The sequence below is a fragment of the Pleurodeles waltl genome, chromosome 2_2, assembly GCF_031143425.1.
Source record: "Pleurodeles waltl isolate 20211129_DDA chromosome 2_2, aPleWal1.hap1.20221129, whole genome shotgun sequence".
In the NCBI taxonomy this organism is placed as follows: domain Eukaryota; kingdom Metazoa; phylum Chordata; class Amphibia; order Caudata; family Salamandridae; genus Pleurodeles; species Pleurodeles waltl.
Window position 1 is genome coordinate 731386126 of NC_090439.1, and position 26046 is coordinate 731412171.

General features: G+C 43.6%; 1 protein-coding gene across 1 annotated transcript in view; it reads right to left on the reverse strand.

Moving 5' to 3' along the window:
- Nucleotides 1-26046, reverse strand: part of LACTB2 (lactamase beta 2) — a 160177-nt gene that overhangs the window by 69257 nt on the left and 64874 nt on the right. The window contains exons 2-3 of the mRNA XM_069220326.1: nt 19086-19249; nt 13062-13188 (exon numbers count right to left, since the gene is read on the reverse strand). Coding sequence (XP_069076427.1) covers nt 13062-13188; nt 19086-19249 — 291 coding nt within the window. The remainder of the gene's footprint in view (nt 1-13061; nt 13189-19085; nt 19250-26046) is intronic.

Sequence of the window (26046 nt, forward strand, 5' to 3'; positions counted from 1 at the left end):
TTTAGGTGCTCTCACTCCAAGTTACCGTCAAATATTACATTGGGATACAAGTAAATGTTTTGCCATGTGGGTTGTTGGATTATATGTCTCCTCAGGGGGAGATCCGAATGATTACGCAATGTCATCCAAAAGTAATTCCAACAACCTGTGTATTTTTGTAAATTGTTGCATAGTATTGAGTTGAGTGTGTGTAATAAATGTACTTTTACTTTATCAAAAGCACAGACTGGACAATCATTTATTAAGTGCTATTCCTGTGTGCTCGTGAATGTGATCACTAGCACACACCAAAACCCTTTGAGTAAACCTTGGACTGCTCTGCAATGCTACCCTATGAGAGTCAAGTGCTACAATGGGGTGTTTGGTTCCTAGTGGTGGTCGAGTCTGGACCCATTACTTGTGCAGGCCACACTGCTAATGACCCACCTTCCAACACCCTTTATAACATTAGATTATCCCTCCTCCCCAAGAAATAACATTTTCAAATACTGCCAAATTAATATTGTTTGAAAAACTCCTTACAGCATGTGACCAACCATTTAAATTTCAATAATGTATACTTGATCCACTTTAAAACAAAATCTGAGAAACAACCACAGCAAAGAACCCCTGGGTTCACAATGAAAGTATTTTAAGAGCATTTGAGTAAACTACTGAAATTTGTTTGAACTGTAAAGTATTAGAACTTATAGAAACATTTGAACAATCTGGTAGAACTTCTAAGCTCATTGTTAAGACCTAAGCAGGCTAGTGAAAACGAGAGGAAACAGCATTGTTAATGAAGACGGAACACAAAAGCCTTTACAACGAAGGCTTTACAATGAAACAATGTTTACAATTACCGTTTTTACAACATTTTTTTTTTTTTATCACAAGTCAAATATACCTTTATCACGGATGCCTTTACAACGAATTTCAGCACGGGGCCCTGCACTGCGATGCCAAGTGCATGGGCAGTGCAGGGGCACCCATTCCTCCAGCCTTTCCCTGGCAGCCTGAACCACCAGGGAAAGGCTGGGGGAACACAAGTCCGCCTGTCAGATAAGGAACTCCGCCATCGTCAGGCTGCCTGGCAGCAGAAGCCTGGCGGAGTTCTGCCTGTGGTGGTCTCCCAATGAACATAATATGGTGGTCCGGCCCCCCCCATGCCGGTGGAGGTAATTACCGCCACTGTCAGCATGGCGGTCCGGATCGCCAGTGTTCATAATGACCGCCATAGTTTCTAAAGAAGTTTTGCTCATAACTTTAGCGCCGTTTGATGGATCTTCACACTATTTGCCCACAAAAATATGACGATCACTTCAGCTGCTGTCTGGAAACTTTCAGGGTGATCCGTCAAGAGGGGGCTGAGAAAAAGTGGGGGGGAAGCCCAAAACTCTTTTTCCCTGTGTATTTTTCCATAGGGATTTTGAACAGGAATAGCAGCCGAACCACTGAAGCGATTTACACCAAATTTGGCAGAAAAGTAGCTCTTAGTCCGGAAAGCAACCTTTTTGCTAATGGGTGCAAATCCGTTCAGGAGTTTTTGAAAAATTAAACGAAAAAAACAATTTGGATATATAGGGACGCAAAGACTCTGCGAACCCTCCCAATCTCGTGCTGAGGTTTGATTGGCTGCCAAAACTTCAACAAGGAAGGCTTCAGCATAGTCTCAGAAAAAAAGGTAAAAAATAAAAAAAGGACAGGGCAGGCACATCCTGACCCCTTAGGTCTGGTGCTGGGGTTTCAGAGGGACCCCCCTAGAACAAAAAAGCATTTTAATAAATATTTTTGCCACGAGTTGCTGGGGATCTGCAGATCCGGCGAAAATAGCATGGGCTCCCATGCTTGTTTTAATGAAGCCCACTGAGTGGGCCAGGTCCCGTGAAAATTTAAAAAGAAAGGGGAAGCACGCCCCCCCTTCCTATGGATTCTATTAGCCCTGGGGACCGCCATCTCCCAGGGGCAATCAGAATGAATAACGCAGGGGGGGTCACCACTTCCCCGGGGGCAAAACCATGTTTTAATGTGGCCTCCCCCAAAGCCCTGGGGACCGCCACCTCCATGGGGCTAAATTAAATCTGTATGCAGGGATACACGCCACCTCCCTGGGGCAAAGATTGAATTGTATGCGGGGGCCACGCCACACCCCTGCGGCCCCGGGGACCACCACCTCTCCAGAGCAAATGTTGAATTGTTTGCAAGGGTCTGCCTCATACAGTTATAGGTAGGTTTTGAATTTACTCGCACAAAATCATAAAACTTAATCAGTTAGAGTTATTTCAAGTAACTATAACTCGCGCCCTAAGGTAACTATAACTCGCCATGCACTGCTAACTACCCCAAAAATTACAGCACTCAGGACATCTTTGATAACATCATTGATAATGTCACTGTCTGCAGTAAAATTATTGATCACATTACTGTGCATGGCGGGGCGTGAATTATAGTTACCTTAGGGCGCGAGTTATAGTTACTTGAAATAACTAACTGTAACTGCTGAATTTGTGCAAGTAAATTCAGACCCTACCTATAACGTCCCAATAACGTTTGTTTTTTTAAGTGAATATATATATATATATCTCTCTATATATATGTATATATATATATATATACATATATATATATATATACACACATACATACACAGTGTGTATAAGACTATAAATAGAAAAAAATAGTATTTTATTTTTTTACCACGAGTACGCCTGCATGCCATACAACGGAAATGTAAGTATTTCCTAGGTAAGTAAAAAAAAAAAAGAAATTACACACACATTATATATATATATATATATATATATATATATATATATATATATATATATATATATATACATACATACATATATACATACATATATTAAAAAATGTTATACTTCCCTGTAAAATACTTACATTTTGGTGGAAAAGGCGTTTGTGTAAAAGCAACGCCAACGCCATCAAGCCCTCACAAGACCTGTGCAACTCCCTCGCCACCTTCTTCCATCGTAAGATTACCGACCTACACGACAGCTTCGGACACCAGACCCAGCCGACCAACACTGAACCCACACCCCCAGCCATCACCCTCAACGCCTGGACCCACATCAACACAGAAGAAACCAAAACCACCATGAACTCAATCCACTCCAGTGCCCCCTCGGACCCCTGCCCACACTTCATCTTCAATAAAGCCGACGACATCATCGCCCCGCACCTCCAGACCATCATCAACTCCTCGTTTTCGTCTGCTACCTTCCCCGAAAGCTGGAAACATGCTGAAGTCAACGCCCTACTGAAGAAACCTACGGCTGACCCAAGCGACCTGAAGAACTTCCGTCCCATCTCGCTCCTCCCCTTCCCTGCCAAAGTCATAGAGAAGACCGTCAACAAGCAGCTTACCAACTTCCTTGAAGACAACAACCTTCTCGACCCCTCTCAATCCGGATTCCGAGCCAACCACAGCACTGAAACCGCCCTCATCTCAGTCACAGACGACATCAGAACCCTGATGGACAACGGTGAAACAGTCGCCCTCATCCTCCTCGACCTCTCGGCTGTCTTTGACACCGTCTGTCACCGCACCCTAATAACCCGCCTCCGCTCCACCGGGATCCAAGGCCAGGCCCTGGACTGGATCGCCTCCTTCCTCTCCAACCGCTCTCAAAGAGTCTACCTCCCACCTTTTCGCTCAGACCCCACCGAGATCATCTGCGGCGTCCCACAAGGCTCCTCGCTCAGCCCGACACTCTTCAATGTCTACATGATCCCCCTCGCCGACATCGTACGCAAGCACAGCATCATCATCACCTTCTACGCCGACGACACTCAACTTATACTCTCCCTCACCAAGGACCCCACCAGCGCAAAGACCAACCTGCAAGATGGTATGAAGGACGTCGCAGATTGGATGAGACTCAGCCGTCTGAAACTGAACTCAGACAAAACGGAAGTCCTCATCCTCGGCAACACCCCTACTGCCTGGGACGACTCCTGGTGGCCCACGGCCCTTGGCACCGCACCGACCCCCTCAGACCACGCTCGCAACCTCGGCTTCATCTTGGACCCACTTCTCACCATGACCAAACAAGTCAACGCCGTGTCGTCCTCCTGCTTCCTCACCCTCCACATGCTCCGGAAGATCTTCTGCTGGATCGCCGCCGACACCAGAAAGACCATGACCCACGCCCTTGTCACTAGCCGCCTGGACTACGGCAACACCCTTTACGCTGGGACCACCGCAAAACTCCAGAAACGTCTGCAACAAATTTAAAACGCCTCCGCCCGCCTCATCCTCGACATACCCCGCAACAGCCACATCTCCGCCCACCTGAGACACCTGCATTGGCTTCCCGTCAGCAAAAGGATCACCTTCCGACTCCTCACCCACGCACACAAAGCCCTCCACAACAAGGGACCAGAATACCTCAACCGCCGCCTCAGCTTCTACGCCCGAACCCGTCTTCTCCGCTCCACCAGCCTCGCTCTCGCCGCCGTCCCTCGCATCCGCCGCTCCACAGCGGGTGGGAGGTCCTTCTCCTACCTGGCGGCCAAGACTTGGAACACCCTCCCCACCATCATCATGACCACCCAGGACCACTCCGTATTCCGGAGACTCCTCAAGACCTGGCTCTTCGAGCAGCAGTAACCCCTTCCACCTAGCGCCTTGAGACCCGCACGGGTGAGTAGCGCGCTTTATAAATGTTAATGATTTGATTTGATTCTAGTTGTAAAAAATGTCTTGCAGAGACCTTTGTTGTAAAGTTTCAGTCCTGGTTCCACTGTCGTAAAGGCATTCGTTGTAAATGCTGTCGACTGTCTACAGTGTTAACAGCAGGGATATGCAAAATATGAAATTGTTAAACACATTTTTCTTATTTGTCACTATCATAGCCTTGTCTATCTACTACATATATAGTCATTTATCAGATCACATGTGCAAACGTCTTACACAGACCTAATTGTGATATAGTGTTCTGAAAATTAAAGGTTAATCAGCCATGTGAACCTCAACATTTTCATTAAACAGGATTTGACCTAAATGCAGGAATCTACAGACCAATTCCTTATTGAGCTGCGAAAAAGCTAGAAGGCGTCCCCTTCCCAAAGCCCACCTTGCTTTTTCACATCAGGCAATCACAATGCACTTGAGAGGGTACTGAAGAACTACATACAATTAGAGAGAAGAGGTTGAAATTGGTGCAATAATACAGTAGTTAGACAATAGTAATTTTTCTACTTATTTATAAAAAATAAAATACTCTGTACCTCAACATAATGGATGATAGACAACAGAATAGCCAGAAATTTCCAAAGTGGACACCTGAAACATACAATTCATTCAGACATGTGTCCGCCCACTTGATACACTGTCTCTAATTAACTGTAAAAACCTCTTCTCTGGTTAACAATTGTTTACAATTGGGGATGGCTGAGGGCAAGCTGCTTGGTGGCTGCTTTCAATTAACCTGCTCCTGCTTCACCAGCCAAAATATTACAGCACTAATCTGGATAGACAGGCTATTTGTGAGGGAACAGGATGGAGGCACTTTCTGCTTTATATGGAATTGCATAAGGGCACAGATAAAGTCTATGCTGTGGTGCTCTTCTCCTGCTGCTACTGGGTCCCCTCATGACTCTGGAGCAAAAGGCATCCTATGGTGGTAGGCCATTTGTGTACAACGTTTGCTTCTCTTCATGCTTCGCTCTTTCACATCCTTGGACATTCCTTACTGATAACTCTGCTCCCAACTGAATGGAGAGTGTCTGTGAATTTTCAAGCTCTCCGATTACCTGTAGAGCATGAGAACAAGTGCGCGGTGAGGAGTGGCACAGTCTGCTGTAAGCACATCTGAACCAAATATGTCTGTTGATCCAAGCGCTACCCTGCTGCGAGTCGGGGTGTCATACTCTAAAAGATGGTGGAGAGCAGAGCCACAGCTCCCTGGGACTACAGCTGCGTTCCTTGCTGCTTGGTACTCACCGCTAGGAGTTGCTGTCTTTTAGAAGCTATCCGAGGTGTACTAAAGGCCTTTGCCACTGGATGAGGGCTGGCATAAGATTGCTGTGAATACTGCTATTGACGCCTTCAAGCCCTCTTTATTATTTACTGATTATGCACAGGAGTTGAGTTGTTGTGTCAGATGTCTGCATTTTGATTATAATCACAAAAACACATGCTACATTGGTTAGCTGCATTGCTCACCACGGTGCAATAGAGAAGAAGGAAATGCAACAGCCAAAATAAGATTTCCATGGTGGGAAGTGTACATTGAATCGAAGCAGTATGTGGAAGATGAAAGCACTCTACAGTTGACTCAAGCTTAAACTGAGGACTTTCAAGGGTGCTTGTGTAGAGGTGACATAACTGTGTGACTATACCTGAGCTGACTCGCACTGTCAATATGCATGCATTTTTTAAAATAATCCTGGATAAGACCCTGTGAATTCGAAAATAATCAGCATTTCTAAGTGGAGTGTGCGCTGAGAGGGCTTGTTGCAAGGGCTCCAACTGCTCCGCTAAGCTCCATTACTGAAAGATGCCCGAGCTACAAAGACTGCCATCTTGCTTATAAGCACTTCGGGAAACAGGAGACATTATTCATCAGATAGCCAGGGTCAGCACATGTCCTGACTGCACTAAAGCAGCAAAGACATCCATGAAGACCTTAGGTATTAATAAAAATGTTTTAATCTTACCAGATTAAATATGGATGCTTGTCCTGCGAAGTCCATTGACTTTGACGAAACAGCCTACTAGCAGTGCAATGGAGTTCTTGGATCACCAGTTCTCCAAAAACACAGTACGCCCACAGTGAAAGTCATGATAGTAGCCTTTGTCTGCTGATCGAGGACATCACTGACTCCCATGACTGAAAACCACTCAAGTGTCGTCCTTGTTTGTTCCTCGTGTAAATGCCACTGTTCTATTTATTCAGTATCACAAGTGGTTATGACGGTGGTCACAGTACTGGTCCGCCTACCCTATGTTTTCTCCTCATGTGTTTATTATAACAGATATCTCAATACATACAGATATAGGTGGTTTATTTTTGGGAGCAAACCACAGCTAATTTTGGCATTACAGTATCGGTTGGGAGGAGAATGTCAATATTTTTGTTGCTCATGTTTTTGGATTCATAATTCTAGTGTTCATGTTTTTGGAGGTCGTGGACTTCATGTGCAGTGCAAGTTACACACAAGTATTGCATGTCATCTCTTCATACATGATGTCCAAAGGTACACCTCTTGCCTGGGTTGATATAGTCACATGAAGTCGCTCATGTCATCACTGCTACTGCCACATCATAGTTTATGGTTACACATTTCACTCTTCTCGTTATGAGGTCCCTGGATTGCAACTGTATAGCATGTACAAGTACACGGAAAATAACTTAATCTGTTTATGGTGCAGTCAAAAGGGGGCCACCCTTCCCTCTGATTCAATTCACATTTAAGGAACCAGAAAGTCCAAGACTTAATCATTGTGCGCTCGCATCTGGACATAATTAGCCAAGTATTTATTTAAATCAACTACTCTTTTTTAAAATAATCATCGTCAATATTCCTGGAAATGTTTATGAACCACAAATGGTTTTACATTTTCACTTAATGTGCCATATATCTCAATGTATTTTGAGTTTCCTAACAAATAATGTATATATAAATCGAAGTCCGCACCTCCAAACACTCATGGTTATTATGCCTGATGGCGTTCCTTGCATACTTTACAAACTTTATTCAAATTAGACTCAGATTCGAAGATCACAAAGGAGTGCTAGGATATGGGAGTTTTTTTTTTTATAAATTAAGACTATAATTAGTATTGTCAATATTAATTAATTGTCTGTTTGTCATAGTCTTTTCAAAACTTCATCTTATTTAAAGGTTTATAGAGAACAGTCAGTATTACAATTTACGGGTATACAACTTTCAATAATATGATATTCGTAGAGTACAATAAAGTAAGATTATTCCAAGGCTCAAAATGAACAAAATAGTTGTGAATCTAGTTTTTTTTTGGGGGGGGGGGGCAATAAAGTATGTTAAATTATTGAGATAGCTGAAAGACTTGGTGAGATACTAAGAGAATGTAACAGTTTAACACCAAAGTTTGGCTTTTCCTGAACACGCCGCGGAACGCCATCAGGCCTCTAAGTCGCAAGTGTTTGAAATAAAAACAAGTTTAGAGGAAATAGCAATTCATGTTTCCTTACAGGCGGGGGCATTAGTTAATTTACACATAAGTTATGTTTGTTAAGCATTTATTTAAAATGCATTACTGCTTCACTTTTTAGGCGTTTGGGAAACGGAAATACGTATACCTTTTCTTTACCTCTGAAAAAGAGAATTATGAGAATCTCGAAAGGCATTAGATATAGACTGCATATATATATATATAATATTAAATCAATTTGTGGTTCATAACAGGTCCAGTTCCAGGAATTTGTATCCGGATGGGCCAAGGATGCGTTCGGGTGGGCCAATGCAGGCCCAATTTATGTCACTTCTGGAGGTAGTCTACAAGCCCTAGATTTAACAATGGAGGTTGATTCACCAAAATGCCAGGGGCTTGCAGAAATGGAATCACACATCCTTGACCTTATATCACAGAAAGTGACATCATATGACCTTTGACTCTCAATGTTCTTAGGAAGGATGTCAGATGGCCTTCTCCCTGATGACCACAATATTTGACATAGCTGAAGTTATTATAAATTTGTTTTAGATACTACTTGTATTAAGTTGCAGACGTGATATGTAAGAAGATCATTAATCATTTCTCTTACTATCACATGAAAAATCGTGTTCATTGGAAGATGATACAGTAGCACATTATTCACAATAATGAAACATTGCAACAAGTTGTTTCAAACGTATGTTTTTTAGTTTATTTTTTTTTATTAAATCAGAACAGTGGAGTGCACATTGAACAGCTGAATTTATTAATATGATAGGATCTAATGTTTAATATCGCAGTCCCAGTGGAAACTGCAAAAAGTGACCTGTGTTCATGAAGACACTGTTTGGCTGGTTTTCCTGGAGTCGCTTTTTAAAGTGATGGGCTGTAATACTTGCCCTCAATTGTACAGAGTGAAGCGAGTGAGCCTGACATCTTCTAGAAAGGGTTTGCAAGGTCTCCACCAATGAACATTTTGAAAAAATTGGACCAATAGTGCATTTCAAAGCAGGTTTTTCTAATACATTTGCTAAAAAGCCATACGCTCTGCTCTCATTGAATATTCAAGTATTTAATGATGTGCCAGGCCTATTTAACCTGATGCTCCCAAAAGTTAATCCTATGCTATACTATATAGTGAAGCACATATGCAGACACTTGTGCAGGCCCTTCGGTTAAGCTGATAACTCTGGTGCACTTGCAGTACCAACCTTATCTTCAGAGAACATTCCCTCATTTGCAAGGAGGCATGGCCCCATGAAAATGAGGGAATCACTTTACCCCTGTGCCCGCCATGTATTATGGATGCAGAATAGAGGAAAACAGACAGCATCTATTTTCTAAATGTGTATGTGATGCAGCTTCCGGCCCTGAAGGGTGAGGGACCATACGCTCTGCAGCTCCTGTGCATGGATCATCAGCTGTGTTAAGTCTCATTGTAACATAGCGCCTAATCAAAGTTAGTCCTATGCTGTGAAATGTAAAATGGAAACAAATGTTATTTAGGAAATGTGACCAAATAGAAGAAATGTTGTCTTAAAAATTGTATGTTTGGTTTTAATACAGTGGTATAAAGTATATGCTGCGAGTTACACAGTGACAATCCATTTAGCTAAAGATCATATTTTGTTTGTGGCAAGACTTTAGAGATGTCAATTTTAAAGTATACTTGTTAGATAATTATTTAGCTCTGAGGTAAGTTGGAATAATTAGCATTAATGCCACTTTGTGAACATATTACCACATTAGATAACCCATGGTAGCCGTTTATTGAACTGTATAATGATCAGTCGCATTGCGAGTAGATGTGGTTAGACAAACAGTAAGAACACTATAACCAAGGCCACTGAAATTATTGCGCAGGAGAGGATCAAATTATGTGGCAGGGTTAAATAAATTGTGCAGCAATTAATGGCAAATTATGTGGCGTTACGTGGCACATTATTTTGTCAATTTTTTTACACTTGTTAACACTGTCTGAGCATAGGTTGTACCTCATTAGTACAAGAACCAAGAAGAGCAATAAGCAGCAGAAAGGTGACAAATTAACCCTTGAGACGGGCATTCAACTGTGTGACACCACCAGGTGCAGCATTTTTGTAATCTTTGATCAGTTTGAGCAACAAACATTTTATTAAATCTGCAGATTATGAGGCAGATGATGGATTATATGGCAAATGTGGCAACTCCATAATTATGTGAAAAACACCACTGCAGCAAAATTACATAATTTCAGTGGCTTTAACTATAACCTGGGATTGTGAAATGTACTGCAACAAGATATCAGAATATGAAATGCTCACATTTGTAATCCTGCTGTGCTGGTGAGAATAAATTCAGTCCAGCACACTATAGTAAATGAGATACACTGGTTATTTAGTTTACCACAGCATCAATCTGAGAACAGACACACATACTCAAAGTAGGCACTGTAATTCCACATTTGCTCTTAGATAGTGATCAGACATTTATGATTCCCTCATGGCTGCTCATCGAATGAGGAATGCACTGCCACTATCTGATTAGTATAATATATGCCCCACCCTCCAATATATTACTGTGAGCATCATACTCAGACCAAAATACAAAAACACTCTCAGACGCCCCATGCAGAAACAGACATCATGGAGGTTCAGAAAGATGCTCACAATTCTTGTGCCACTGCGCCTGGTACATCATTGGCAGGTAACTCCCTGCCCCCACTTCCCCAATATACACCGCCCAACCATAGCTAGCATCTGGCACGAACTAGGGTTGCCACAGGCCCATTTTCTTCCAACTTGATTATTGTAATGTCTCAGCCAGTACAAAAATAGAAAAAAAATCACCCAAGCCAGCATTCTTCCCCCTTTACAGTGCATACTTTAAACAGTATTTATAAAAACATTAATTTGCAATACAAAGGGTCTCACATTTGCTCGAGTTAGAGCTATTAGCGTTGTAAAGTCCTAACCGGACTTTTCTTGCCACATAAATTGAAAATGAAAAGTAATACAGTTTTACATAAGCGAACCGATTCAAAGTGCCACGGCATCGGCGTGAAGCAGCACACAAAAGGAAAAAGAAGTTTGCTCGCAGTCAAACATATCGGCAAAAGTGCAATTAGCCATGTAACAGGGGCGAAGTCCAAGGCAGTGGCTAAACCGCCCCAAGGAGGTACAAACGTTAAGCATTTACCAACAAAAATAAAGGATTTTTGAAGAGCAAGGCCAGGAACGAGTGATAGTGATGGGTGTGCTGTGAGTGTGGTTAACAGCCCAGATACATACCAACACGTCAGAAAAGCAGCACTTGCATGCTGCTATGCTCAACCTAACAATGCACTTTCAAATGTGTTCTAGAGGTACAGTATTTATGAAAACAATGCACTTTAAAATGTGTTGTAGAGGTTCCTTAATGACCTGACTAGTGTTGCCTCCTGGCCAGTTTTCTTCCGGCACCACCAGTATATTAATGTAGCAGCCGGTACAAAAATAAGCAAAATCATCTAAAGCCGGCATTTTTAGCCATTATCAGTATATATTTCAAACAGCAAATATCAATAGAAAACACTTTTAAGTGTGTTCTAAAGCTGCAAAGGTTCCTGACTAATAAGTAAAGCATATACAGACAGAAGAGTCATGTTACAAATTAATGCATTTGATTTTATTCATAGTCCTATTTAGTATCATGTCCAGGCCTTTGCACACTCTTAAAACCAAGACAAATGGCCAGTATCTTTCTTTTGGAAAGGTGGCAACCCTGTTCCTGACTGATTATTAATGTAAATAACGTGAAAAACCATCAGAAGGTTTGGCCGTCCGCACAGAGAGAGCAATTCTCAGGTGCGTTCTCCAAGGGCTCGTATGCTGACTGCGAGGGCCAGAGGTAATGTTTGGGTGAGCCTGGCCCACCCACTACAACCGGGCCTGGTTCATACACTTTTTTTCAAGAACACACACAATTGTTTAAAAACCATTGAGTGGATTTAAATAATGGTATGGCTAGTTAGATGCAACTGTAAGTGCACAATTATTAGTACGTAGCTATTTGGATTCCTTATGTGTGACTTCCTGGAGAGACACCTAGCTTTGGATTTTAATCGCTTTATTATCTTTTGTATGTCTACTGCACTCTGAATCCTTATCCCTCATGCAATGTTTATTAAACATCTCATGCTGGTAATGAGACAGCCCCGCTACAATCTTGCTCGTCCACATTTAGGGGGTGATTCTAACCCCGGCGGTCTCAGACCGCCGGGGCCAGGGTCGGCGGGAGCACCGCCGACAGACCGGCGGTGCCCCGCAGGGCATTCTGACCACGGCGCTTTGGCCGCGGTCAGTGCAGGAAAACCGGCGGTCTCCCGCCGGTTTTCCGCTGCCCCTTGGAATCCTCCAAGGCGGCGCAGCTTGCTGCGCCGCCGAGGGGATTCCGACCCCCCTACCGCGATCCAGTTCCCGGCGGTCCGCCCGCCGGGAACCAGATGGCGGTAGGGGGGGTCGCGGGGCCCCTGGGGGCCCCTGCAGTGCCCATGCCACTGGCATGGGCACTGCAGGGGCCCCCATAAGAGGGCCCCTAAATGTATTTCACTGTCTGCTGTGCAGACAGTGAAATACGCGACGGGTGCAACTGCACCCGTCGCACAGCTTCCACTCCGCCGGCTCGATTCCGAGCCGGCTTCATCGTGGAAGCCTCTTTCCCGCTGGGCTGGCGGGCGGCCTGAAGGCGGCCGCCCGCCAGCCCAGCGGGAATGTCAGAATTACCGCCGCGGTCTTTCGACCGCGGAACGGTAACCTGACGGCGGGACTTTGGCGGGCGGCCTCCGCCGCCCGCCAAGGTCAGGATGAGGGCCTTAGTCATAATTCGATCACCCAAAAATGTGTTGCTTAGTTTAAAGCTCAGAAATGCTGTCTGGGTAAGCGAAAGCAGCATGATTTGATACCTGAGGGTGGCCCCGTCAGTCTTTATCAGGTCGCCATCTTTGAGGTAAGTGTATCTTTCTTCGCCTTGTCCGATAGATTCTTCACGATAGGGGCTGCGTGGTAGTTTACTGATATTATACTTGAAATCTGCAAAAGAAGCAACACGATTGTCAATGATATGTGATATCTTTGTTCAGGGATTACACAAACATTTTTAATTTATGGTACAGATTCGTTTTTTCGGCGCCTTCTGGCTCACTCATTTATGTTTACCGTTAGGTGCTAAAACAGGCTCATAGGTACAAGTGCCAAATGTACTACTAATATTTATGAAGATAACTTTCAATGATGAATCAAAATGCCTGTAGCTCCTTTAAGAAAAAATCCACCTTTCACACAATCTCAGTTCAGCTGTGGAAAAGAACCCTTTTAAATGCATTATCAATGCTATATATGTCCTGCATTCAGAAGAACAGAGTTAAAACCTCATCACATTTACACGTGACTGATTCCCAGAGCCAATCACTTGAGAGCAGAACATTCTAATATTACAGTAGAATGTGCAATCTCGAACATGCTAAGCCAAAGTTATAAGAACTACCTTGATGGTCATCAGTGGCATTTTCTCTTAACTAGATAATTATAGTATATTACTAAATTAAATCAAGAACGGCGAGTTTGTACCATGGAGGAAGCTATGGCGAGGGCATAAGCCAGAACCTGGTGGCAGAACGTTACAGAAGATTACGTTGTTTATGCCTTACTTTACCATTTTGAATGCTGTTGAAATAAAAGGCACACCTCCTTTATTCTGCGTATGCAATTGATGTTTAAAGCCTGCTCTAGAAGTTCAGTGCACCATCATTTTTGTGTACACATTCTGGGACTTCAGGAATGAGCACCTCCCAAAGGGAGCGGGTGCTGCACTCATCGTATGCATCAAGGTGTGACAAATGACCATGGTATGTGCAAGTGCATAATTATGATTGATTAATCAGGAATGAAGAAGACCTTTCATTTTACATACAGAAGTAAAATCTGTAGAGTTCTTTAATATTGTGACCCTACCATGGAAAATACCTCTGCTTTCCCGAAGTCATGGCACAATCATAAACAGGCTGAATTTGTGTTATGAAACTTACACAATTAAAAAGGGAGTGAGATGTTAGTCCATTAATCTATATAGCACCCATATGAATGGCGTTCTGTTTCATATAAAAGGTAGTCACTCTTTCTCTAAGATGAGTTTACGTCAGATCTTATATACCAACCAGTTACTTGGTCTGGCCATAAAGACATTCTGTCCTTTCCAAATCATTTTAAGTCAGCTTCAAGATTCTTCCCCACAGGATGAATTATATCAATCTTTCTTTACAACTTGAACGTGCACTTTAATGGCCCTGGGAACAATGGGGTTGTAAACTCATTGATCACTTGTGCCTTTGACTGCATTATACTGCAACATGTATGTAGTGGTTATTTTTGGGCAGTATAAGTTATCCATATACTCTTTTTACTGACATCCGTGAAAAAAGAATTGGCTTGGGTGGCAAATGCTAGTACAAAGGATTGTGGGAACGGGAGCACTAAGAGACATGCCTCTTTTTTCTCTTTGTAAAGGACAGGCCTATTTTTTCTCTTTTCTTAATGTAAGCCTATTAGGCTGCATTTTTACTTTTATGTACACAATCTATTAAAGGGGGTTTGAACGTCAAATGCAGCAATTCAAGTCTAAATTGACATTTTAAAGTAATAGTATGGACATTTAAGAAAGGAGTGGCAACTGATAGACTTCCACTATATATAATTATACATGAACTCATGGAGAAATGCAATTTGCAATGTTACACCGAAGAACAAACTATACAGAAAGGTGTTTGGAGTCCACCCATGAAGCAGGGAATTATTCAAGTGTTATGACTATCAATGAAGATCAAATGCATGTAACTCTGAAAGCAAGTTGGAACAGTTCGATTTTTGATTGCTCTGAAATTGTTTAGCCACATTACCTACCAGTAATATAGAGGGATAGCACTGGAATGACATTTAAAGATTTCTTTAGTACACCTACCATCCACAAATCTTCACTGTGTTAGAACAAAAAAATATATAGGTGGTCATTAAGGAAGTAATCATAGTGGTCCACGGTGCATATAATTGTCAGGGTTTCAGGATCTGCCTTAGCCAGTCCTCCATGCCCATGTTTTTATAATCTTTTCAGAGAAGTGCTAAGATAGTTGTGTTTCGTCAGTGGTGTAATCCACTTGGCTCTTGTGGCACAGTAATAACAACAAAAATGTGTAAAACGAATGTACACAATTGGTCATCATATGGGGCATATGAATAACAGTGAATAATGTGTGATTTTTACCATCATTTACTAAAAACCCTCTACCTGACTTACACATAGATAAAACTGAGATGAGAATTTATCAAACTGAGATAAGAGTTCTGACTACTACAAACTTTCCGTTACTACACAATATGCGGGCATGTGGTTGCACTACATTTTCAACTTGCTAAGTTTATTGCATAACTAAATAAGACTAATGCTTGTTCCCACTTTGATATGGGAAACTATGTTAAGGATAACAAACTGTCATTTTTTAGAATATCCTTCAGTGTTGACCTGAAGATGTAAGCTTCAGAAATGATTTGAAGAAGAGCGCACAATAAAATGGGTGTAGGGCATGCTGGAGTTTGGAAGAAGAAAAACTGACCTCAAATCATAAGGCTAGAATTGGTGTTCCAATAAGAAGTTGAAGGAATTAATGTGAAAAGGCATTTTCCACTGTGATGAGCCTATTAACACTGAAATGGTCCCAAACTGCTGCACCATACAAGTTAACAAATAGTGCCTAACCCTGAAAAACATTAAGTACAGCAGAAAGGGAAATCCCACCAGACTTTCGATTAAAGTAGGTCACTACAGAACTATATTCTTTCAGGCTGCTTGGTCTAAGGGGTGGCTTCTCCATAAGGGTGGAGGAGCGTCACTCCCTTCCCCCCGAGCCAGCAGCGGTAGCTGCAAACCTTGTCCCCAAAACGAGAATAAACTTTACTTTTATCATTTTTGGGGAAAGGGGTGGGGCCATAGACTCCCCCTCATAGCGCATGTATGTTTGGTCAGCCATCTCGGGCTGGCCAAACACACATGCGCCCAGAGCTCTCTACAGCTCAGGGTCTCAGTCTGCTGGGAGCGCCCTGGCTAGGCGCTCCCAGCCAATCCAGATGTTGCTCTGAGCAGCGTCGTGATTGGGGCAGGGCAGGCTGAGAGCCTGTGCCTGCATGCTGTCAGCAGAGAAGAGAAGAGGAGCAGCGCAGTCGTGAAGGTGGCGGCACAGGTAAGTGTTTTGTAAACTTATTTTTAATTGAATCCTCTCCCTCCCTGTTAATCCCCTCCCTCTCTCCCCCCGCACCGCCCAGCCTCTTCTGCGTCACGCAAGCCACAACTGCTTGCTCTTCTGAATCTGGAAGCCCCAACTATCTATATTTTTCATGAAGTCCAATTTGTTAACTATGTCCAGTTCTGTGCCATTAATATAGAAGGGCAACTCTCAATTTTGCCTTGGATGAAACACCTTTACTTTGAATTTCTGTACATTTATGACAAGATACTTTAATTTGCATAAGGTTCCGAGGCAGCAAAGAGAGATTTTGGAGCATTTTATGTGAGTGGCATAAGCCGGCATTGTCTGTATAAAGAATGAGGGGAAACTAGAAGATTACTGAGATACGGACATCCAGTTCAAGATGATTCGGGGGGTGCAAACATCACATATAATCCATTGAACTGGCGTCAGGATGAAGCCCTGTTGCACGCTGCTTTCCACTTTCATCTTACCAGAGATGGGCTTCATTGTCATGATGAAGTAATCTGAAGCTCTAGAAAAGGACAAGGCACAAGGCACCATAGTATGAAAGCCGCCAGAGTGGCAAATAATAATAATCTGATGGAAAACAGACCCTTTTTTTCAATGGTTAATGTTTTATATTGGTAGTATATGTGGTAGTATCCATTCTGCAATCTTGTTCAGGGGCTCAGTCACCAAACCTGAAACATATCTTGCATGAAATTATAACCATTTTATTATCATTATCTGTTCAGAATTCCACTCTAGCTAGAATTTGTTTCAAAATGTTACCTAGCTACATCAGAAGGCGACTAGTCAATAAATACACGCATTTATTGTGCCTTTTTTATTTAGAATTTGGGATGATTCCTACATCTCTCTATGCATTAGTGATGTTCTTGGCAGAACTGCCTCCATTGGCTTTTGCTACCCTTTTCAAAGGTGGCCACCCCAAAGATTTCCATAACAAGATCAGTCAACTGATTAAAAGGTCTTACTTTGGAAATCGATTGAGCAACTTGGAGTTTGAGCTCTTGTTAATGCCTATTTATAAGTATTAGAGGATTTTTGAATAAATGGGCGAGATTTCAGTTTGTTATTGGACTATTTTAGGGAATGATCAAAAGTATTTTTTTTTTGTAAAGCTGACCAAATGTATTACATTTTATAACCGAGTCAGTAATTTCAGATTTGGTGGAAGGGTTAGTTATCTGCTTTACAAACATATAGAACCTTTTCAGACAGTTTTTTGAAGACTCGGTTTATGATTCAATGAAGGATGGCTGCTAAGATGTATTTCTAGTAGGTTCTTGCCTAGCATCTGAATGTTTTGATACTGGAACTTTAGGTACAAGGCACAATCTTCTTCCTGTCACTCTGAGAGCTCTTTTCTCACCATTACTTTTATTTTAATTGTATCAAAGATGTAAATACATATATGAAAAATGCTTCTATTTATAAATAGATTTCAAGACAATCAACATTATTGTTTTCGAATGTGAAACCTTTTTAGTTAATAATTTTTTTGTAAATAGTTTTAATTATATGAGTTTGACGGACTGAATGCAGTTGGTACAACGGCAGTGATTCTTGCCTGAGTGTAATCATCTCCTGCTTCCCCACTCATGGCATCCTAATGGCAACACTGCCTACGCAACAGCCAGTAAAGATCTTTACTGGGCGCATTAGCAAAAAGCAGTAAAGAATGCACCAATCAATTTTAAATAGTTATCTACATACAAAAATTAGGATTTTCACTGTAAATCCTCTATTATTTATATTACACTGATCTGTTATGTCACCAAGAGTGAGCAAAAACTCACTGGGGGTGATAAACAGCAAAGTTGCAGTGTAGGAAAATAATCTTCTGGATTGTTAGAACTACAGATTGGCCCTATTGTTCTGATAGAGAACTGAAGTTCTGGCTGGCTGACAATTTTTTTCTGAAGCAGTCAGATGTACAACTGATTCCTTCATTGCGCATAGTGTTCTTATGACCTCTCTTTTAGGGAGGGAGGGTTCTGTAGCCGAGCATCTTTTAGCCATGGCGAGATGTCCTTGTCTGGTTTTGTTACATGCTGCATGGCTGGTAGCCTACTTTTTGGCACACATCAGATTTATATTTGGGGTATAGTGGACATCATGTTTTAAATTAACTTATGAACATGTTCCCCTCCAGTGAGTGTCTGTAAAAAGGAGTGAGATTGGTAGATAAGGGCAGTGTGCATGCTGGGCATCAGGGAGCCTGCTGAAGACAACCATTTCAACTGTCAAAATACAAAGGGCCTTGCCACTTGAGGCCAAGTAGAAGGAGGTAGCCAGTTAGGCACTTTGCTCTTTCAGGGGAGACAGCAACAGGGCAGCTGGGACAGAAAAGTTAGTATCGGCAAGGATGTAAAAAAATGTGTTATGCTTGAAAGGCTTTGGGAAGATAGGTGAACACATTTAAAAAGTGAGATTGGTTTGAATAAATAGCATAGTCAGTTCACAAACGGGACACATTAATATTCTAAAGGGGGTGCCAACATGACAAAGAAGTGGAGATCTCTTCAAGCCAAGATAGTCAATTGAAACTATCTGATGTCCATTGGTACAGCCCCACTGCTTTTCTGTTCCAATAGTCAGAAAAGTTAGCTACTGCTTTCTTAATATTTAGAGTTATTGTAAACAAAATTATAATTTTATACCTACCACTCTTGATGTTCTTATAGATATCTGATATTCCTCCAGTGTGGTCAAAGTGCCAGTGAGTCACAATGATTTCCTGGATTGCGGTGTTGAACTGGATCAATGCTTGTTTTAAACAGCTGATGTATTCTGGTACAGAGGGCTCTCCAGTGTCAATCAAAATTCTTCTAAATAAATGAAGATAAAATGACATTAAAATATATTTTAACACTAAACATTCAATCATCTGCTTTGACAGATATCGCAATACCATTAAACGAAACATACAGGCATCGTCCAAGGCCAATCTGAATGCCTTGTGCTTTATGGGGTTTACTGACTGTATTTAAGGTGTCATAGCGTACTACTTACAATGCTTCCTGTCCTGTAGGTCCTCATTATCCTAACGAGGCTGCTGGATTCGGGCGGCAGCATCACCTGAATTGTGAGGAACTGACTCCAATCTCACACCATGCGACAACTGTCGGTCTAATCCATTTTCAGCCAACTAGCAGCGCCTCACCTCTGCCCAAAATCAGGGATGATTTGTGACAACCGGGTGCATGACCTAATGACTTCTTAGGGAAATCGTGGTGTATCAGACCTTATCCTTTTCTCTCACTAACATCAGTCTCACACGTGCAAAGACAAACAGAGGCAGAAAATGGTTCAATATGATTTATTGAAACCACTGCATCTTAGATAAAATGGCATGAATTGCAATAATTAGAATGATGAAACACTCTAGAAGCAAAATGGTAAAAAGTCCCACCATACTATCACTATGTATAATATATGTGGTTTCCACCTAAGCTATGTTAGAGCACAGCATGATAAGCCCTAATCGGCTCTTCGTGATTCCCATCCCCCCACCTCCCACCCCCTGGGAAGACATCATCCCCCATACCGGAGCATGGAAGCTTGTTGTCTATAGAGACACCATCCCCATGTAGGCCGGGGAACTGGTAGTCTCAGCAATCAGCTGTAGCAAAGTCAATCAGCATTCAGTCATGGTCATCTGGCTGGAATCTCCCTCTAATGTGCATGGGACAGGGAAGTATTTTTATAATAAAACAGCTGAGGTCTGAGAAAACGTCCCCACGCAAGAATGTTTCTGTGAATGTCGGAGACGCAGTGAACCACTTTGTCGGCAACCCTGTCTCAATGCAGCCTTGAGGGAAGCATAAAGTGAAAATAATGTCTTGTTAAGAAACAAAATGCTTTACTAGACGAAAGACCAACTAGATAAAGAAAATAAAACAGCACCATGAATGTGGCCTATGCTTAAATAATAAAAATGAAGCAGAATAAAATGTAACTGGGCTAAAGGCACAAGAGGCATGCCTAGTTGCTAAAATAACTTGACTAGAGACATTACTAAAATGGCTTTACAACATGACTTTATCTCTTGATACGTCTGGGCTGAGATATATGCAGAGAGCAGTGCTGACAGCAGTACTAGGACCTTGCCAGAGATTCCTTGCATCCAGAGGATAAAAGATCGGTCCACATGCGCTGCCCCACAGCAGTATGTAGGATGCTGCATGCAGCTCATGGTTGAGCATCTTTACTAGCTGGACTGTTCTGACATCTCTTTGCTCATGGTCACACACAGAGGTGGTCCGCTAGTCACTCGGAGCACAGAACATTAAGGGCGCCAGCAGCTCTGGGTAACTTAGCGTGGCGCAAAGGGCTTCTTTTCTTGCCAAAACAATGCCATGAATAAAATGACAGGGGTCTGGACAAACTTTATAAACATCCCTTTCCTAAATGGTGGTCTGCGCATAGGATGATTTCTTAGGTTTCCGATCAAACATGTCTTTTCCTGTGATTTCAGCTCCTGTTTGAAGCATGGATAAAGGAGGGCAATTGCAAGAGGACAATGTACTGGAATGCACTTGTTCACTGAATTTTCACAGATAAGTCACCTCTTACTACTACTTTTGCCCTCTGCGTTTGGATACAGGCAGTTGCAACCGCTACTGGATTTTACTTCTGGATTGAATCCAAATACTAAGGGTAGTTTGGAGCCTTGCAGAACACTTCAGTGTTCATTTTCTTTTCTTTTTTAAATATCTTTTTTAGGTTTTCTCTTTTCATGGATAATGCAACAAACAATGTATAAAAGAGTTAATATGCACCCAACAGGAAACAATGAACTATGAAGGAGGCCATCACACACCCACCCACTTAAGTATAGCAGGTGGTAACATGAGAGTTCCATAGCTAGTAGTAAAAGACTAAAACAATGACAGCAATGTCCCCACATGTAGTACAACAATTTATTCATGCCAAGTGAGTCACATTTCCCGATGGAAGAGTCAAGCCGTAGCGCTTGATTTACCCCTCAAACCTTCTGAAATTTGCACAAGCATCGCTTGACTTTATACATGACTCTCAGCTGCCATATATAGATCCATCCCCCTCCTCCATTCCTGAAATGATTGCGATTCTGAAGCCCCCCAATATCGTGCTACATCATGCTTGCCCACCACCAGTACCAAATTAAAAAAGAGAAGCAGTGCCCTGGTAACATCAACATCACCTGGTAAACAGGATATATTATGGTAAAGAGGAAGAGTTTCATCCACTGCCTGTCCAAGCTCTCTCACCACCTGTGACTAGTATCTCTGGGTGTCCGGGCAATTCCACAACGTGTGAATATAACACCCCCCTGCTTCCCTACAAGGAAGATAGTCCTGGGAGCTCCCCCATCCCATACTATATTATCGGTCCCTTTTATAATTTACTCAATTAAGAATTTGGAACTGAATCAGGCACAGGTGGGATTTTATTGCCACCTCCCTCAGGTGCATCAGGGCTGCCTCTGAAATTACATCCTCCAAATCTCCCACTTCCTGGCTCCATCTTTCCCTCAGTTTGGCCAGTCTATCTGGCATATGGTTGTTGAGCATCTTATACATAAGGGAGGACAGCTCCTCTAAAAACAGCTGTCCCTCTAGTGGGGCGAATTCAGATAAGTCCAGCATTTTGAAGCCCTCTGCCAGCCAGGCGCACTTCATTAACTGGTTACAATGCATGGAGTAATCAGGTTGGAGCGATGCAAATGGCATCAGCCTACTCCCCTCTAGGAGGTCTCCTATGCGAGAAATTCCCAGTAGATCCCAGGCACCAAATCCACTAAGTTTATAATCTCCTACAACCATGCACCCTCCCAAAGCGGTGTTGCCCATGTCATCTTACCTGCCGAACCCATACAGCCAGCGGCTCTCCGCCAGGCCTCCACTGCCCCCTGTGTAGCTGGCGGCAGACTCTGAACTCCCTTCTCTCCGTACAGGAAGTGATGGCAGAAGTGACGAGGAAATTCCAACTAATAGGTAGAGTGGTCCTGCGTGGCAAACACCCAGTAATTTACTGCCACCAGAAGCGTTGCTCAGTAGTAGGCACTAATGTCTGGGAGGGATATGTTGAAGCTTGGAGAGAGCTATTCTGGGATACCCACCACCCCATGGCAGGGAGTGCAGATCGCTCTTTGGTTTAACACACATTATCTCAGGGAGTGGATAGAAGGTGTTTTGCATTTTGTACAGTAGTTTTGGGAGGGTAATCATTTTAAATATGGCTGCCCTCCCCAACAGGGTGAGGGGCAACGTGCTCCATCTCTCCACATAGTTTTGAAAAGGCTGCATCACACATCCCAGGTGTCTAGTGAATCAATGCTCTTGGTGGGGCATTACATATATGCTTAAGTATTGAAAGCCTTCAGTCACAACCTGCAGCATGTGAGGGAGACTGGCGACCTCCTTGGGGGTGTAGGGGTGACACAGCACCGACTTGTTCTAGTTAATGTGGTAGCCCAAGTGAGCCACGTAGGACTCAAAAGTACTAAAGATTGCAGGAATAGAGATATTGGGTTCGGAGACGCAAAGCAGAATGTCATTCGCAAACAAAGAGATTTTTTTTTCTCGTACCCTGTCATTTCTGAGATTTTGAATCCCAGACTGTATGGGGTTAATAAATTGAATCCACCAGTAGTTCGAAAGTGAGGACAAATAACAAGGGGGACAGAGCGCAGCCCTTCCAGGGGCGTCGCTCAGTGGTAAATGTCGACGTGAGATCCCCCATTCACTCGGACTGCTGCAGTGGGGGCCTAGTACAGTAGTGATATCCACTGTTGAAAGCAGGGACCAAAATAGAATTTACAGAGCGTTTGGTGGAGGAAGGACTAGTGGATGGCATCAAACGCCTTTTCCGCATCCAGTGCCATGATAATGTGGGGGTCCTCTCTATAGGCAGCCTCCAGTATCCAATTATGGAAACGCTAAAGGTTAAGTCTTGTAGATCTGCCCGGCATGAAGCTAAACTGGTCTCTGTGGAGGAAAGGGACAATTACCGTCAGGAGTCTTGAGGCCAAAATGGTAACCAGCACTTTCATCTTGATGTTTAACAAGGAGATGGAACGGTAAGAGCTGTAGTCGGTCACGGGCTTACTGTATTTATGGATCACAGCGATGTCTGCACATTGCAGATCCAGAGGCAATGCGCCACAGTGTCTCACCTCTTGAAAGAGGATAAGCTTATAGGGGACCAGCAGACCCGAATACCTTTAATGGAATTCTGCCGGGAGGCCATTGGGCACCGGTGCCTTTCCTGTTTTCAACTTTGCAATGGCAGCCATGACCTCCTCCAGGGTGATGTCATCCTCAAGTGCCATGTTGTCTACTGAGGGCACTATCAGCAAGTCCACTGTCTCCAAGTACTCAGCTATTTGGGGATGATCAGACAATCCTCGCACAAGGTAATCTGCTTCATGGTCCGCAGTCTCCTCGCCCCCAGGCACAAACAGATGGTCCATCCAGGAGAAGACCCTTTAGACTCTGGAAAGGTAGGAGTAATCCATATCTCTGGGAAGCTGTTGTCTCCAAAGATCACAAAGGCCTAAGGTTTGTGCAAACATCCCCAGGGGCCTGACTCCTGCCACGGTGACTCGAGTGATCCAACGCCAGGTGCATGACATTACTGAAATCCTCACCCATGACTGGCTGAGTTGGCTTCCACAGGTATGGCTGCCAATTGGTCTAGGACAGGCTGATGAAGTTGAGGGGGCGAGTAGACACTGATCAGTGTAACTAATGTCCTGCCCACTGGCCCTGGACTCCCACAAATTGTCCGCTCTGATCTATCTACATTCAGGACACAAGGAAAGTTTTTTTTTTTCTTAACCAGAATCGTCACCCCCCCTTCAGCCAAATGTGTACCCTGCATGTGCTAGCACTGTGTAGGTCCTCCAACCCAGAAAATGACATTGAGTCACCCTCAAGTGTGTTTCCTGGAGCAGGACAATGTCTGCCTGCAATTGTCGTGTGTAGCACATGACCAGGCCGCACTTCACCTTACTGCCCAGCCCACTGACATTCCAGGACATTGTATTGTATTGTGGGGCACCTGGAATCCTATCTCTTGTCATATAATGGGAACCGAGTGGTGCTAACGACCCCATCCATTCCTCTGGCAGGTGTGGTGTGCCCATTTGTGCTCCTCCTTCCAGGTGAACCAGAACTAGTTAAACACCCCCGAGTAAACCCAACTTGTGACCACCTCATACTATCCCCTATCCCCCACTGCCCTCAATGAGTAGAAATACATGTCAACTGGACAACTACTCATGTGTGGAAGAGAGGTCTGTTGCCCACCCTCGAGACCCTAGATTCCCAACTGGTGCCCAAACTCGCACACTCTCAGCATTTGTCATACATGCGCCCATCCAGAACACACAACTGTCTCGCTATCGTGTCACACAGGAGCACCAGTGCCCAACACGCACAGTAAAAAACAATCAAAGAATAGGAACACCCCACTATGACTAATGGACAAAACCCAGAAAAGGGGGAAAAACAAATTAAAAAAGAAAACCATCTACTTTGGGAGAGGGAAGCATTGCACAGAACATCCTACCCATCCGCCCACCTCAACACATCTTACTCACAATATGCTGTCTAGTTTATTACAACCTCAACCCCACCCCCACTCTGGGGTGTACTTCACCACATTCCCTGTGCTTTCCTCTGCATTTGAGGCTGTCAGCACCTCCATGACTGCCCTCGCCGCCTCTCTCTCCAATCGCCACTGTTCCAAATCCAGTGTTCCATCCTGGCAGACCACCACTTGGGAGGAGGGCCAACATGCCACTTGCACTTCCCTCCTTCTCTCGAGCCTCCCAAATTCCAGTACATTTTCCTGATCCATGGGGGTTGGCACCATGATCCGACCGTCACCCCGAATCTCCAGCCAGTCCCATACTGCCTCAGACGTGGTGAAGAAATGCAAACGGTCATCGTGGATCACTTTAATTTTCACTAGATATAGGAGCATGTAGTGCAAGCCAATGGCTTTCAATTTTTGTTTCACCCTGCCACCCCAAAAGACATTCTCAACTGCTGCACTCGCCTTGTGTAGTCCAGAAAAATACAGATCAGAGTCCTCAAATTTGGGGTCTCCACCCTGTCTGACCGCTAGTAGGATGGCATCACTGTCTCTGTAGTTTAGTATTTTTGGTATCATAATCCATGGAGGGGGGGGGCTCTCATGGGAGCCAGGACGCAATGAGCCCTCTCAACCACAAAGAAAGGGGACAGTTGAGCCGAGGGAATCACCCACTCAATCCATCATTCAAGAAAGAGCTCTGGGCTGTGTCCCTCAACGTCCTCTGGGAAGCCCATAAAACTTAGATTATATCGGCGGGAGTGGCCCTCCATGTCTTCGGGTCTAGTTTACAATCCCGTCTCCCTAGCCGAGAGGTCACCCAGCTCACCCTGATGAATGACATCCTTCCCCTGTAACTTTGAGACATCCTGTTCCGTGGCCAGGGAGCGCTCCTTCAAATTACAGAGGTTCACTCGCAGAAGGCCAACATCTTGTGAGACCCCCCTCAATCTTTGCCTGGCCCACTGCACTGGAGACCTGCCAGTATCTGGGCTTCCGTTGGACCCTGCAGTCCCTGCAGGGTGCCCGACTGGTGCTGCAG